The sequence below is a fragment of the Balaenoptera borealis genome (genome assembly GCF_965194805.1).
Source record: "Balaenoptera borealis genome assembly, chromosome: 8".
In the NCBI taxonomy this organism is placed as follows: domain Eukaryota; kingdom Metazoa; phylum Chordata; class Mammalia; order Artiodactyla; family Balaenopteridae; genus Balaenoptera; species Balaenoptera borealis.
The window spans coordinates 15,258,695-15,271,637 of record NC_138865.1 but is presented as its reverse complement, the minus strand read 5'-3'; the positions used below and the strand labels follow the sequence as shown (position 1 = coordinate 15,271,637).

Here is a 12,943-nt window from a genome sequence, read left to right as displayed (position 1 = left end):
AAGGAAGGAGGGGGCGGCTCCAGTTCCTGGCTGCCCGATGGTCATCTAAGCGCAGCCTCGCAGGCAATGTGACTAGAAGAAACTGGGAACCTGCTTCCTGCTGAAACTCAAGGGTCAGAACAAAACGTGTGGAAGGCAGCCTTCTTCGTGGGCTGCTGTTTAACCAATTTGCCATGAGTATGTTTTAGAATTTAGGCGTAAGTGTAAAATAGTAGAAAGAAAGAAAGAAAAGACAGCCCATCTCTCTGTCGCTCCAGGCAGCTTGCCAGGGAGTTTCCAGCGTGACACTGCCCCCTCCAGTGCCTGGAATACACTGCTGGGACCGCTCAGGAGGCCCGCCGGGCCGCGGACCGGGAAGGGGAGCGCGAGCTCTTCTCCCTCTGGGCCCGGGTCGGTCCTGCCGGGCCATGACTCTGCTCCTTCCCCCGCTTCTGCCCACTTTTGATCCTGCTCGGACACCCGCGGCCGCAGGTGACCCGGCCAGGCACCCAGCCATGTCCGCCTGCCCCCCGCCCCCCACCCCGCTTCTGCCGCCCCCTCCCGGCCACCAGGCGATCCTTCCCCCGAGCCAGGACCCGCGGTGGGGACTCACCGAGAGCAGGACACCCAGGACGACGAAGATGAGAGCCAAGGGCCCCCGGAGCCGAGGCCTGGGACCGGGGGCGCGCCCTGCTCGGGAGCCCGAGGAGGCCGGTGGGCTCTGTCCCCGCTGCCCCGTGCTGTCGCGGGGCGCTCGCTGTCCCAGCCGCCGCGGGGTGACAGACGGCAGAGCCATCAGGAAGCAACAGTGTCTTTCGTGGGGCGCTGGATCGTCCCTGCCGCCCGTGGGGTGTGCGGGGGCTCACTCTTGTCTCTCTCTTTACTCTTGGGAGGGTGGACCGTCCTGACTTTTGTACTCTTGGCGGCGTTGAGTCACCGGGGCGGGGCAAAGAACGGGAGCCAGCAAGCAAATAGGAACAGCGTTGTTGAAACACGTGATGTGTTGACACAGAGGCTCTGAATGGAAGGCCGTCGTCTTCTAGGTACACCTCCGGAAGGTGGGGGGCTGGACATAGAACTAACCCTCTGGCTACCCTGGGCACGTGGTTTGTTTCTGGATCCTGTCCTTCCCAGGACAGGCACAGAAGGTGGTGGTGAGGAGTTTGGGGGGACAAAGTGGGAGCTGACCACTCCCAGAAGCTGTGCCCTCAGCTGTGACCAGGGTAGTGAGGTTGAGTCCGAATCCAGGACCTGTCCTGATCCTGTCTCCTTTCCAGAGCCAAAGCCCCTCATGTTTATAAACTCTGAACTAACCTGCTCTGACTTTGGCATTCTCCTCACACGGCTACTCCCCCCCCCATCCCCCACCCAAGAGTCTCATTGACTGAGTTGATATGTTTCACTGCACCTAGGGTCACTTTGCAGCTCTGTCCCAGTGCGAAGCTTCTTGGTCAGGGGCTTGATCTTAGCATCTCTGTAGCCAGGTGTCTGGCTGGAGCAGACACTCAATGAACAGGTGAGTAGACAGAATGAAGGTCACAGAGGCATTGATCGCTGGGTCTGAATTCAAGTAACCATTAGGCTTCCGACCTCCCCCATCACCACCTTGCATGTTCTGGTAATTTCAGCTCCATCATCTGACTTTCACACTCAGGGCTTCATGTTATCTTGTCGCAGCCCTACTGCTCCTGCAGTCAGGCAAGCTGGAGGAACCCATTTCAGCCTTTCTTCAGGATTTTCCTTCCCTGTAGATTCTATAAAGCCCTTGGGAAACAGAACTGCTGGAGACTAATTGGCACATTAAATCAAATGGGCCAAGAGGGGGGTTCCCCACGTGGGTCAGGCCCTTTCAGCTGTCCCTATACCTCCAGCTCTGTGCCTGGTCTATTTTATCTTCATGACTCTCTGAATGTCCTTTGAGGATAACAGGGCCCTGATTTCACAATCCAGGGACACCATCCACATTGGGCAACGCTGTACTTTGGGTCATCAGGCTCAGAGACATATGTCCAGGTCACTCTAGACTGTCCCATCTCTCTAGTTTGTCAGGACCAAGTAGTTACCAAACCTTCATCCCACTCCTCAAGTTCCCGTCATCTTCTTCTGCTCTTCATCTCATCCTGGAATGTCTGGGTTTGACCTCTGATATCTGTAGGCTGTTGCCAAGGACTCCATTGTGCTGTTCTCAAGCCCACGTCCCTCCTCTCTTCTTCATGCCAAGGAGTAAGTGGGACACTGGCGGCTCCAGTGAAAATAATTTGTCAGTTGGCACTGGGAGGAAAAGGCTGGCTCTGACACTGTGTGATTTGGTAGTCCTGGGCTCTCTATCCTATAGGAGGTGTGAACATTTGATAATACAATGCAGGTACAAATACTTCGTTAAAAAGCTCTATGGAAAGTTTGTTACAGTACATTTCAGACTTGATGACACAAAATAAAAAGAAAGAGAAAAGAACCCTTGTTATGAAACGCTTCTCTATTAAAAGGGAAAATCTATAAGAAGGAGCCTGGTTAGAGCAGGGTTGGTGGCTGTCTGACTATTGTCCTCAGCTGGTGGCACCAAAACACGCTAAATGCATGGGTCCAGTGTCCTGGGTTCAATATGTAGAGGAGAGGGACAGTTGTCAAATAGCAGACCCTTTACAGTGATTCAGCAGGGAAAGGACGAAGTGCGCCCACAGGAATAGAGAAGAAAGAGGAAGCCACATTGTTACCATCACCTTTCTGATCAGTTACCTTACATGGAGGGCTACAGCTTGAGGACCTGCTGTCAGGGCATCTGGATGGAGGAGGGCAGCTCTGTTTTCACAATCAAAGAGAGTTCTCACTGTTTCCAGTGACACTGGGTAGTGTCCAGGACCCTCTGCGGCACTGTATGTGTGTTTCTTAGGCATGTTTAAAATGTCAATGCTTAAAGAAAGATACGAAATCAAAGAGTACTTGCCATACACTTAAGGGATACAGTTTTTATTGTGTGCCTAATATTTACATGACACTGATTTAGATGCTTTACATTTACTGTCAGTTTTTATAACAGTTCTGTGAGGAGTTATTAGCAGCCTATTTTTGCAGATGAGGAAAGCTGAGGCCCTGAAAGACAATGTAACTTGCTCAGGTGAGGTTCCTGTCTTTAAATAATGGAGCTGCAGTTTAAACCCCTCTTGTCTGATTCCAGATCCTGCTTTTTCCTCTCCACTGGGGTGATTTGCTGAAAAGTTTGCCCAGAAGGTGTGGCCCAGACTGCGCACACATTTGCATAGGACTCTGTCTCCTCTGTATGGGAGGTACCCCATCTTGTGCCATTGTCTTATTCACCAAGAGAACCTTTCCTGGTGCCTGGTGTCAAAGCAGTCGCTTGGTAAATATTGGCTGCACAAATGAATGAATGAAAGAAGGACTAGATGAGTTCTGTTGCTCAGAACAGACAGGTAATAGATGTTCATTCTTTTTGTCCATTCTCCTGTCTTGGACACTTTTTTCAGCATCCTTTTTCCACCAGCCTTCTTTTTTTTTTTTTTTTTTTAAAGATTTAATTTTATTTATTTTTGGCTGTGTTGGGCTTTCATTGCTGCGTGCAGGCTATCTCTAGTTGTGGCAAATGGGGGCTACTCTTTGTCATGGTGCGCGGGCTTCTCCTTGTGGTGGCTTCTCTTGTTGCAGAACACGGGCTCTAGGCACGGGGGCTTCAGTAGTTGCTGCACGCGGGCTTAGTAGTTGTGGCATGCAGGCTCCAGAGCGCAGGCTCAGTAGTTGTGGCACACGGGCTTAGTTGCTCCGCGACATGTGGGATCTTCCTGGACCAGGGATCAAACCCGTGTCCCCTGTATTGGCAGGTGGATCCTTATTCACTGCACCACCGGGGAAGTCCCTCCACCTGGCTTCTACCTGCAGTGGTTCTAGGAGGATCACAAACACCATCTTAAATTCAGATTAATTAAATTCAGAGCAATGGCCATTTGCACAATTGTACCAATCAGAAGCAGTTTCATTTCTATCAAATACATAGGAAGAATTGAGATATTTTCAATATTTTTCTTATCAAAGAAGATATTTCGGGCTTCCCTGGTGGCGCAGTGGTTGAGAATCTGCCTGCTAATGCAGGGGACACGGGTTCAAGCCCTGGTCTGGGAAGATCCCACATGCCACGTAGCAACTGGGCCCGTGAGCCACAACTGCTGAGCCTGCGCGTCTGGAGCCTGTGCTCCGCAACAAGAGAGGCCGCAATAGTGAGAGGCCCGCGCACCGCGATGAAGAGTGGCCCCCACTTGCCACAACTAGAGAAAGCCCTCGCACAGAAACGAAGGCACAACACAGCCAAAAATAAATACATAAATAAATAAATTTAAAAAAAATTACTTTATAAAAAAAAAAAAAAAGAAGATATTTCAAGTGCTTCATTATAATTCAATTACAATTTGTGACTTTCTCCAGATAAATTATTCCTATTTCTTATCAAGTAGGACTTTTTATAATGAAAAAGGGTCAATTCACCATGAAGTTATAACAATTATAAACACATATGCACTGAACATCAGAACTACTAAATGTATGAAGCAAACATTCACAGAACTGAAAAAAGAAATAGATCTACAATACCACCAGGAGACTCTTCAATATCCCAGTTTCAATAATGGATAAAACAACCAGACCAAATATCAATATGGAAATAGAAGACTTGAACAAAACTATAGACTGATTGGACATAACAGATATATATATTGTACACCTCAGCAAACATTAGCAGAATACTCATTTTTCTCAAGTGTGCATAGAATAACCTCCAGGATAGACCATAGTTAGGCCACAAACCAAGTGTTAATAAATTATAGAAATTGAAATCATACAAAGTATCTTTTCCAGTCACAATTGAATAAAATTAGAAATCAATATCAGAAATAAAATTTAAAAGTACGCAAATGTATGGAAATAAAACAACTCTTATTAACCAATCGTTCAAAGAAGAAATCACATGGGGAATAAGAAAATATCTTGAGAAAATGGAAAATGAAAACACAACATATCAATACCTATGGAATGCAGTGAAGGCAGTGCTAGGAGAAAATTTTATAGTTTTAAATGTTTACATTAAAAAAGATCTCAAATCAACAGCCTAAAATTACACCTAAAGGAACTATAAAAAAACAAAAACCTAAACCCAAATCTAGCAAAAGGAAGGAAATAAAGAGATAAGAGCAGAGATAAATGGGGAATAGAAAATAATAGAGAAAATCAGTGAAACATGTTTATTCCTAAATGTCCATCAACAGAGGAATGGATAAAGAAGATGTGGTACATGTATACAATGGAATATTACTCAGCCATTAAAAAAATGAAATAATGCCATTTGCAGCAACATGGATGGACCTAGAGATTGTCATATTGAGTGAAGTAAGTCAAACAGAGAAAGAGAAATACCATAGTTATCATTTATATGCAGAATCTTAAGAAAATGATACAAATGGACTTATTTACAAAACAGAGACAGACTCAGACTTAGAGAATGAATTTTTGGTTACTGGGGGAAAGGGTGTGGGGGAGGGATAAACTGGGAGTTTCGGATTGACATGTACACACTGCTATATTTAAAATAGGTAACCAACAAGGACCTACTGTATAGCACAGGGAACTCTGCTCAATATTATGTAAAAACCTAATGGGAGTATATATAAGTCCATGCACTCTCTCACTTCGTCCCAGCTTACCCTTCCCCCTCCCTGTGTCCTCAAGTCCATTCTCTACGTCTGTGACTTTATTCCTGTCCTGCCCCTAGGTTCTTCATAACCATTTTTTTTTTTTTTAGATTCCGTATAGCTGATTCACTTTGTTATAAAGCAGAAACTAACACACCATTGTCAAGGAATTATACTCCAATAAAGATGTTTTAAAAAAAAAAAACCTAATGGGAAAAGAATTTGAAAAAGAATATATACATGTATATGTATAACTGAATCAATATGCTGTACATCTGAAACTAACACAACATTGCTAAACAACTATACTCCAATGTAAAATAAAGTTTAAAAAATGTTCATTCCTCAAAAAGATCAATGAAATTAGAAAACATTTACCTAGATTAAATTAAAAAATAAAGAAGACTCAAGTAACTAAAATCAGAAAGGAAAGACGGGACATCACAAAAAATCTTACAGAAATAAAAGATTATAAGAAAGTACTATGAAAAATTGTATACCAAAAAATTGGGTAACCTAGACAAAATGGAAGAAATCATAGAAATATACAACCTTCCGAGACTGAATCAGGAAGAATAGGAAACTGGAATAGACCTATAAGTATTAAGGACATTGGATCAATAATCAGAAATGTCTCAACAAAGGAAAGCCCTGGCAGATAGCTTCAATAGTAAATTCTACCAAACATTTAAAGAATTAACACCAGTACTCAAACTCTTCAAAAAATTTAAAGAAGGAATGTTGTCAAGCTCATTTTATGTGGCCAGCATTGCCCTCATACCAAAGCCAGACAAAGACACCATAAGAAAATAAATCTATAAGCCAATATCCCTCATGATTAAGGATGCAAAAAATTCTCAGAAAAAAAGAAAAAACTAGCTAACAGAATTTAACAGCACATTAAAAGGATACACCATGACCAAATGGTTCAAATTACCAACATCAATCAATATAATACTCCAAGTTAACAGGATGAAGGGAAAAAAATGACCATCTCAATTGATGCAGAAAAAGGATTTGATAAAATTCAACACCCTTTCATAGGAAAAACACTCAACAACTAGGAATAGAAGGAAACATCTCAACATTATAAAGGCCGTATATGAAAGACCCACTGCTAACATTGTACTCAGTGTGAAAAATGGAAAAAAATTCCCCTAAGATCAGAAACAAGACAAAGATGCCCACTTTAGCCACTTCTATTTAACACAGTAGTGGAAGTCCTAGCCAGACCAATTAAGCAAGCAAGAAAAAGAAATAAAAGGCATTCAAATTGGAAAGGAAGAGGTAAAATTATCTCTGTTCATAGAATTCATGAACTTATATATAAAAACCATAATGATCACACACACACAACACACACACACCCCATTAGAAATAATAAATGAATTCAGTAAAGTTGCACTATACAAGATCAACACATAAAAATTTGTTGTATTTCTATACATTAGCAGTGAATAATCTGAAAAGGAAATTAAGAAAACAATTCCATCCACAATAGCATCAAAAAGAATAAAATTCTTAGGAATGAACTTAACCACACCAGTGAAAGACTTACACACTGAAAACTACAAAACTTTGCTGAAAGAAATAAAAGAAGACACATAAATGGAAAGACATCCCATGTTTATGATTGTTAGACTTAATATTGCTAAGACAGGACTTCCCTGGTGGTCCAGTGGTGAAGAATCTGCCTTCTAATGTAGGGGATGTGGGTTCGCTGCCTGGTCAGGGAACTAGGATCCCGCATGCCACGGGGCAACTAAGCCTCTCCCCACAACTACTGAGCTCGGGCGCCTCAACTACAGAGCCTGCATTCCACAAACTGCAGAGCCCACACACCCTGGAGCCTGCACGCCACAACTAGAGAGAGAAAACTCGTTCGCCACATCTAGAGAGAAGCCTGCGCATCACAACTAGAGAGCCTGCAATGAAGAGCCCGTGCACTGCAACGAAAGATCCCACATGCCTCAGCGAAGATCTCGCATGCCGCAAGTAAGACCTGATGCAGCCAAAAATAAATAAATAAATAAATAATAAAATAAATATTTAAAAAATTATTACTAAGACGATTGCAATCCCAATGGTGGTTTTTGCAGAAATAGAAAAATCGACACTGAGCCTCCAGAAACTCATCAGTTACAGCTCAGGTTTTCCCACTTGGCACTAGTTCCCCCAGAGATTCCTAATCATGGGATTCTGCTCTGGAAAGTTGTGATTATCTGTATTTACCTGTAGGTCTCTCAAATTTGGGAGCAGCAGTTCTTTGACCTCACTTCAATGGATTTAAGAAGTGTTGTTTTAATTCGTTTAGCTTTTTCACTGTTTTTAGGACTGAGTGGTGACTTCTGCCTCTTACATGTCAGAACAGTAACAGGAGGTCTATTTAAAACCTTTTAACAAAGAAAACTGCAGCCCCAGATGATTTACTGGTGAATTCTACAGATATTTATGGAAGAAATAACACAGATATTACACATATTCTTTCAGAAAATATGAGAGGAGGGAACACTTCTTAACTGTTTTATGAAACCAGCATAAACCTGATTTTAAAAAACTGACAAAGACATCACACACACACACACACACACAGAAAAAAAGCTGATCAATATCCCTCATAAATATCACTGCAGAAATCCTTAAACAACACCTAACTGAATAAAAAAATATTTGAAGAAGGCAATATATCATGACTAAGTGGAAATAAGCTCAGGAATACATGTTAGATTATACCTGAAATCAATGTGTTGTTCACTATATTGATAGTGTGAAAGAGAAAAAATATATGAACATCTTAATAGATGTAAAAAAAAGGCATTTAACACGCTTTCATGATAAAAGCTCTCATTATAATAGGAAAAAAAGAGAATTTCCTCCATCTGATAAAGGGTAGGTATTAAAAAAGCTACAGTTAACATCATTGAAAATGGTAAAATGCCCCAAAGTTTGGGAATAATACCTAGGGTTTTAGCTCATTACATCTATTCAACATTGTACTCAGGGTCCTAGCCAGTGCAATAAGGAAGGTAGAAAGACACAAGGATTTGAAAGAAAGAAAGAAAACTATATTCATTTGCAGATATCAGCTACTGGTTTTAAGTGTATCTAGCAGGTTGACATACAAACATCAATTGTAGTTCTATGTACTAGCATCAAACAGTTGGGAAAGCAAATGTTAAAATTTTGTTTAAAAGAGCATCAAAAAACATAACATATAAAGGTTAGAAATTTAATTTAAAATAGTGTCAGAAACGAAATTGTAAACATGCAGACTTCTAGACAGAAAACTGCAATGAATTGCTGAGAGAAGTTAATGAAGACCTAAGTTATGGAAATTCATGGATTGGAAGACTCTGTTTTGCCAATTTTCCACAAAATGATGTATAAATTCAATGCAATTATTATAAAATCCCAATTCTTCCAGGTTTTAAAAATAGAAATTGGCAAGCTGATTCTAAAATTAATATGGAAACACAAAGGTCCTAGAATATCCAAAACAATACTGAAAAGAAAGAACATAATTAGACAACTGGCACTATCTGACTTCAGGACATATTATAAAGCAACATTAATTAAAACAGTGTGGTACTGTCAAAAGTTTGGAAAATTAAATCAATGGAACAGAATAGACAGCTATAAAATGGACCCAAACTTGTATGTTTCTTTAATTTTTAACCAATGTGTCAAAACAATTCAATGGGGTAAGAAAAGTACTTTTAATAAATGGTGATGGAACTATGGCTATTGATATGGGGAAAAAATGGCATAAGAACTCCTATATTATACCATACTCAAAAATAAATTTGCAATAGATTTTATATTCTATTGCACCATTTTATATTCCCACCAACAGTGCATAAGTGTTCCAATTTCTCCACATCTTCACCAACACTTGTGTTTTTCCTTTTTTTTTTTTTTTTAATGACATCAATAATTGTTTATAGGGCATTATGTTAAAAAATATATAGCGTGGAGTACAATCTCAACTTTTTGAGAAGCATTTATAAATATACACATACACCCAAACATAATACATTCAAAAAGTACTAGAAGGAAATACATCAGAATATCATTTTCTTCTTCTTCATATTCTCATGTGTTTTCTGTGTTTATTATGAAAGGGATACCTTGCTTTTGTAATCAGAATTTTAAAAATCCATCAACATTTCCACAAATATTTTTATTACAGTGTTGTTCATAAAGCAAAATACAGAAACATCTTAAATTTCCATCAGTAAGGGAATGGATAAGTACATGGATAAGTACAAACTAATGCATATACAGTTTGAATAGTTTGGAATAGTATGTGGTAATAAAAATGAGGAATATCTAAATTTGCTGACACAGAATGATCTCTAACTTGTAACTGTTATGGGCAAAAAATCAACATGCAGACCAAGGTTTACCTTATCCCATTTATATAAAAGTAATAAAATATATATATATATATTTCTCTTTGTTTCATATAAATATATGTACTCTTAGTTTCATATAAATATATGTACTTACAGTTCAAAGGGTGAATTTCTTCTTATATGTGTATATGTATTTGTATGTTTATGGGGACTAAGGAAGTGATCAAGTAATACTTAACTTTATCAGTATTGTTTGAATTTTTAATGAGTATATTTATGTATTACTTACATAATTAAAATCATGCAGAAACAAAAAAGAAAAATGTCACCAAAGACCATATATTTCCCAATCAGTGGTAAATTCTTTTTCTTTGTTCCTTCTCAGAATGGGGAGCTCCTGCGAAAGAGATGGGAAGCTCTCTGCCGTCACTCGGCGCTGCCCTTTTGTTGCAGGAGAGGTGCTAAGATCACAATTCTGATGCTGACCTTTCTTTTTCAGGACCAGGGTTTGGCATCTATGCAGTTGTTCACCTTCTCCTTCCTGTGATGTCCCTTTGGCTTCGCCATAGCCATAACGACCATTCTTACTGGGACGTGGCCTCTGCTAACTTCAAGCATGCCATCGGTCTGTCCTGTGAGCTGGTGGTGGAGCACATTCAGAGCTTCATCCACTCAGGTATCTAAGGTGCCAGAGCAGCTCATGCTGAGTAGTTGTTTAGTAGACAGCATCGTTGTCTAGAAGTGCTTAGTAAATACCAGTGCATGATTTTTGTCCTTTTGTGACAATAAAATATATGAATTCAAGACTTCTTTCCTTTTTTCTCCTGGCAGGTACGTCCTCGTGACAGCGGGCCCCGTGTTCACGGAGGAGATGTGGAGGCTGGCTTGCTGTGCCCTGCAGGACGCCTTCTCGGCCACGCTCAAGCCGGTGAAGGTAAGTCACTCAGAGGAGAGACCAGGGCACCTCCAGCCTTCCTCAGCTCCCTGGTGCTTCTCAAGTTGGGTCGCCTGAATTCCGCCTCCCTCCTTGTAGCAGGCGGTCTTACTTGGTGGGAACAAAGTAGCTGGATCAGCACTTTGTCCCAGACACAGTGACAATGTCAGATCAAAGACAGGGCCTGGAGCCATGAACTCAGCTGCACCCAGCGAATGACTGCTGTGTTTCTCCCCAGGATCTGCTGGGCTGCTTCCACAGCGGCACCGAGATCTTCAGCGAGGAAGGCTGCCAGGTGAGGGTGGCGGCCCCCTCCTCCTCCCCCAGTGCTGAGGCCGAGTACTGGCTCATCCGAGCCATGGCTCAGCAGGTAAGGGTGGGGTTTTTGATCCCAGGGGCTCTGGAAGCTGGAGATATTGCTAGGGGTCGTTTCTGAAGGCCGTGCATCACCACACTGCCTTTCATTCCTTTAGGGACATATGTGTCCTGGCTCTGAGCTCTGGCCAGTGCTGTTCTTTTCCAGAAATCACCTGAACATAGTCAACAGCGTTATGATCCTCTCACCAGTTCTAGCCTGTTGCATCCTCCAGTATCCTGATCAAATAGGGTCCTTTTCCACCCGGCCACTGCACTCCATACATAACTTGACTTGCACTACTTATGTTATAAATAGTTACTGAAATACTATTGTTAATGCTAGACTATGAGTGCCTAAAAATGGTAAACTTATTTTTTTTCCTATATATCCCATACACAGCAAAGAGCTTAACATTTACAAGTTGTGTAATAAATTTGAGTTGAATGTTAAGTACATCTTAATTTTACAGATTAGTTATCTGTGCAGGAATCACCATGTACCAATGACGTTTTCTTCTGACACATGGCAGAAGTCACAAAAGTTGGTTGTAAGCTGGTGAGTCAGGAGCAGAGAACATATTCTGCATATTGGTAGTCATCTGCTGAGCGCATTCCTAACATCCCAGGACACGGGTTCTGGCCAGGAGCCATAACAGAGAAGGCAAGAGGGTGGTCCTCCTCTGAAGGGGTGGCTTCTCTAAGTAGAAAGCCTTCACAGCTGACTAGATGAGGTATTTTTCCATGTGCATCCAGCAGTCTTTCCACCCACAGCAAGGATATGAAAATGGAATCCTGTTCTGAGCAGAAATCCGCAAGGAGAAACCCCCTCAGGAACCAGCTCCAGGGTGGGGAAAGCTGAACTGTAATTGAAGGATTGCTGGAGGCTCAGAGTACACAAATCTGAGAATTAAAAACTCCAGAGGGGCCCAAACTCAGTTAGTCTCGCCTCTAGGAGCCCTACCAGATTCTCACAGTGGAGCTCTGGGAAGAAAACCTTCTCGTGCTTCCAGCAGAAGGAGAAGAGGAACCATCTTGAAATACGCCAGAACGTGCTGATCTGTTTTTCCTTTTTGATAGTAGCCAAACTAACTGGTGTGAGGTGATATCTCATTGTGGTTTTGATTTGAATTTCCATAATTATTAGTGATACCGAGCATCTTTTAATATGACTGTTGGCTATTTGTATATCCTCTTTAAGCATCTTTTCATATGCTTGTTGGCTATTTGCATATCCTCTTTGGAAAAATATCTAGTCAAGGGCATTTTTCAAACAGGTTGTTTTTTCATTATTGAGTTGTAGGAATTCCTGATATATTCTAGATATGAACCTCTTATCATCTGATTTGCAAATCATGTCATCATATGATTTGCAAATACTTTCTCCCATTCCATAGGCTGCTTTTTCACTCTGTTGATTGTGTCCTTTGATGCACAGAAATTTTAAATTTTGATGTAGTCTAATTTATCCATTTTTTTTGTTGTTGCCTGCACTTTTGGTGTCGTGTCCAAGGAATCATTGACAAATCCAACGTCATGAAGCTTTTTCTCTGTGTTTCATTCTAAGAGTTTTATAGTTTTAGCTCTTATGTTTAGATCTTTGATCCATTTTGAGTTAATTTTTAAATTTT

At 41.3% G+C, this 12,943-nt stretch overlaps 2 protein-coding genes across 4 annotated transcripts in view; one reads left to right on the top strand and one right to left on the bottom strand.

Moving 5' to 3' along the window:
• Nucleotides 1-908, bottom strand: part of LOC309633312 (tumor necrosis factor receptor superfamily member 10A-like) — a 41,465-nt gene extending 40,557 nt beyond the window's left edge. For 2 of the 3 annotated variants that reach the window (XM_082401971.1, XM_082401972.1), the window contains exon 1: nt 593-906. In XM_082401971.1, coding sequence (XP_082258097.1) covers nt 593-775 — 183 coding nt within the window. In that variant the 5' untranslated portion in view covers nt 776-906. Of the gene's footprint in view, nt 1-592 lie in introns of all 3 variants that reach the window. The other variant, XM_082401973.1, reaches the window with a different exon arrangement.
• Nucleotides 909-10,273: 9,365 nt separating this feature from the next.
• Nucleotides 10,274-12,034, top strand: LOC309633207 (brefeldin A-inhibited guanine nucleotide-exchange protein 3-like). Its single transcript, XM_082401708.1, has 2 exons — nt 10,274-10,958; nt 11,197-12,034. The coding sequence occupies exons 1-2, from the start codon at nt 10,896-10,898 to the stop codon at nt 11,392-11,394; spliced, it is 261 nt and encodes an 86-aa protein (XP_082257834.1). The 5' UTR covers nt 10,274-10,895; the 3' UTR covers nt 11,395-12,034.
• The last annotated feature ends 909 nt before the right edge of the window (nt 12,035-12,943 follow it).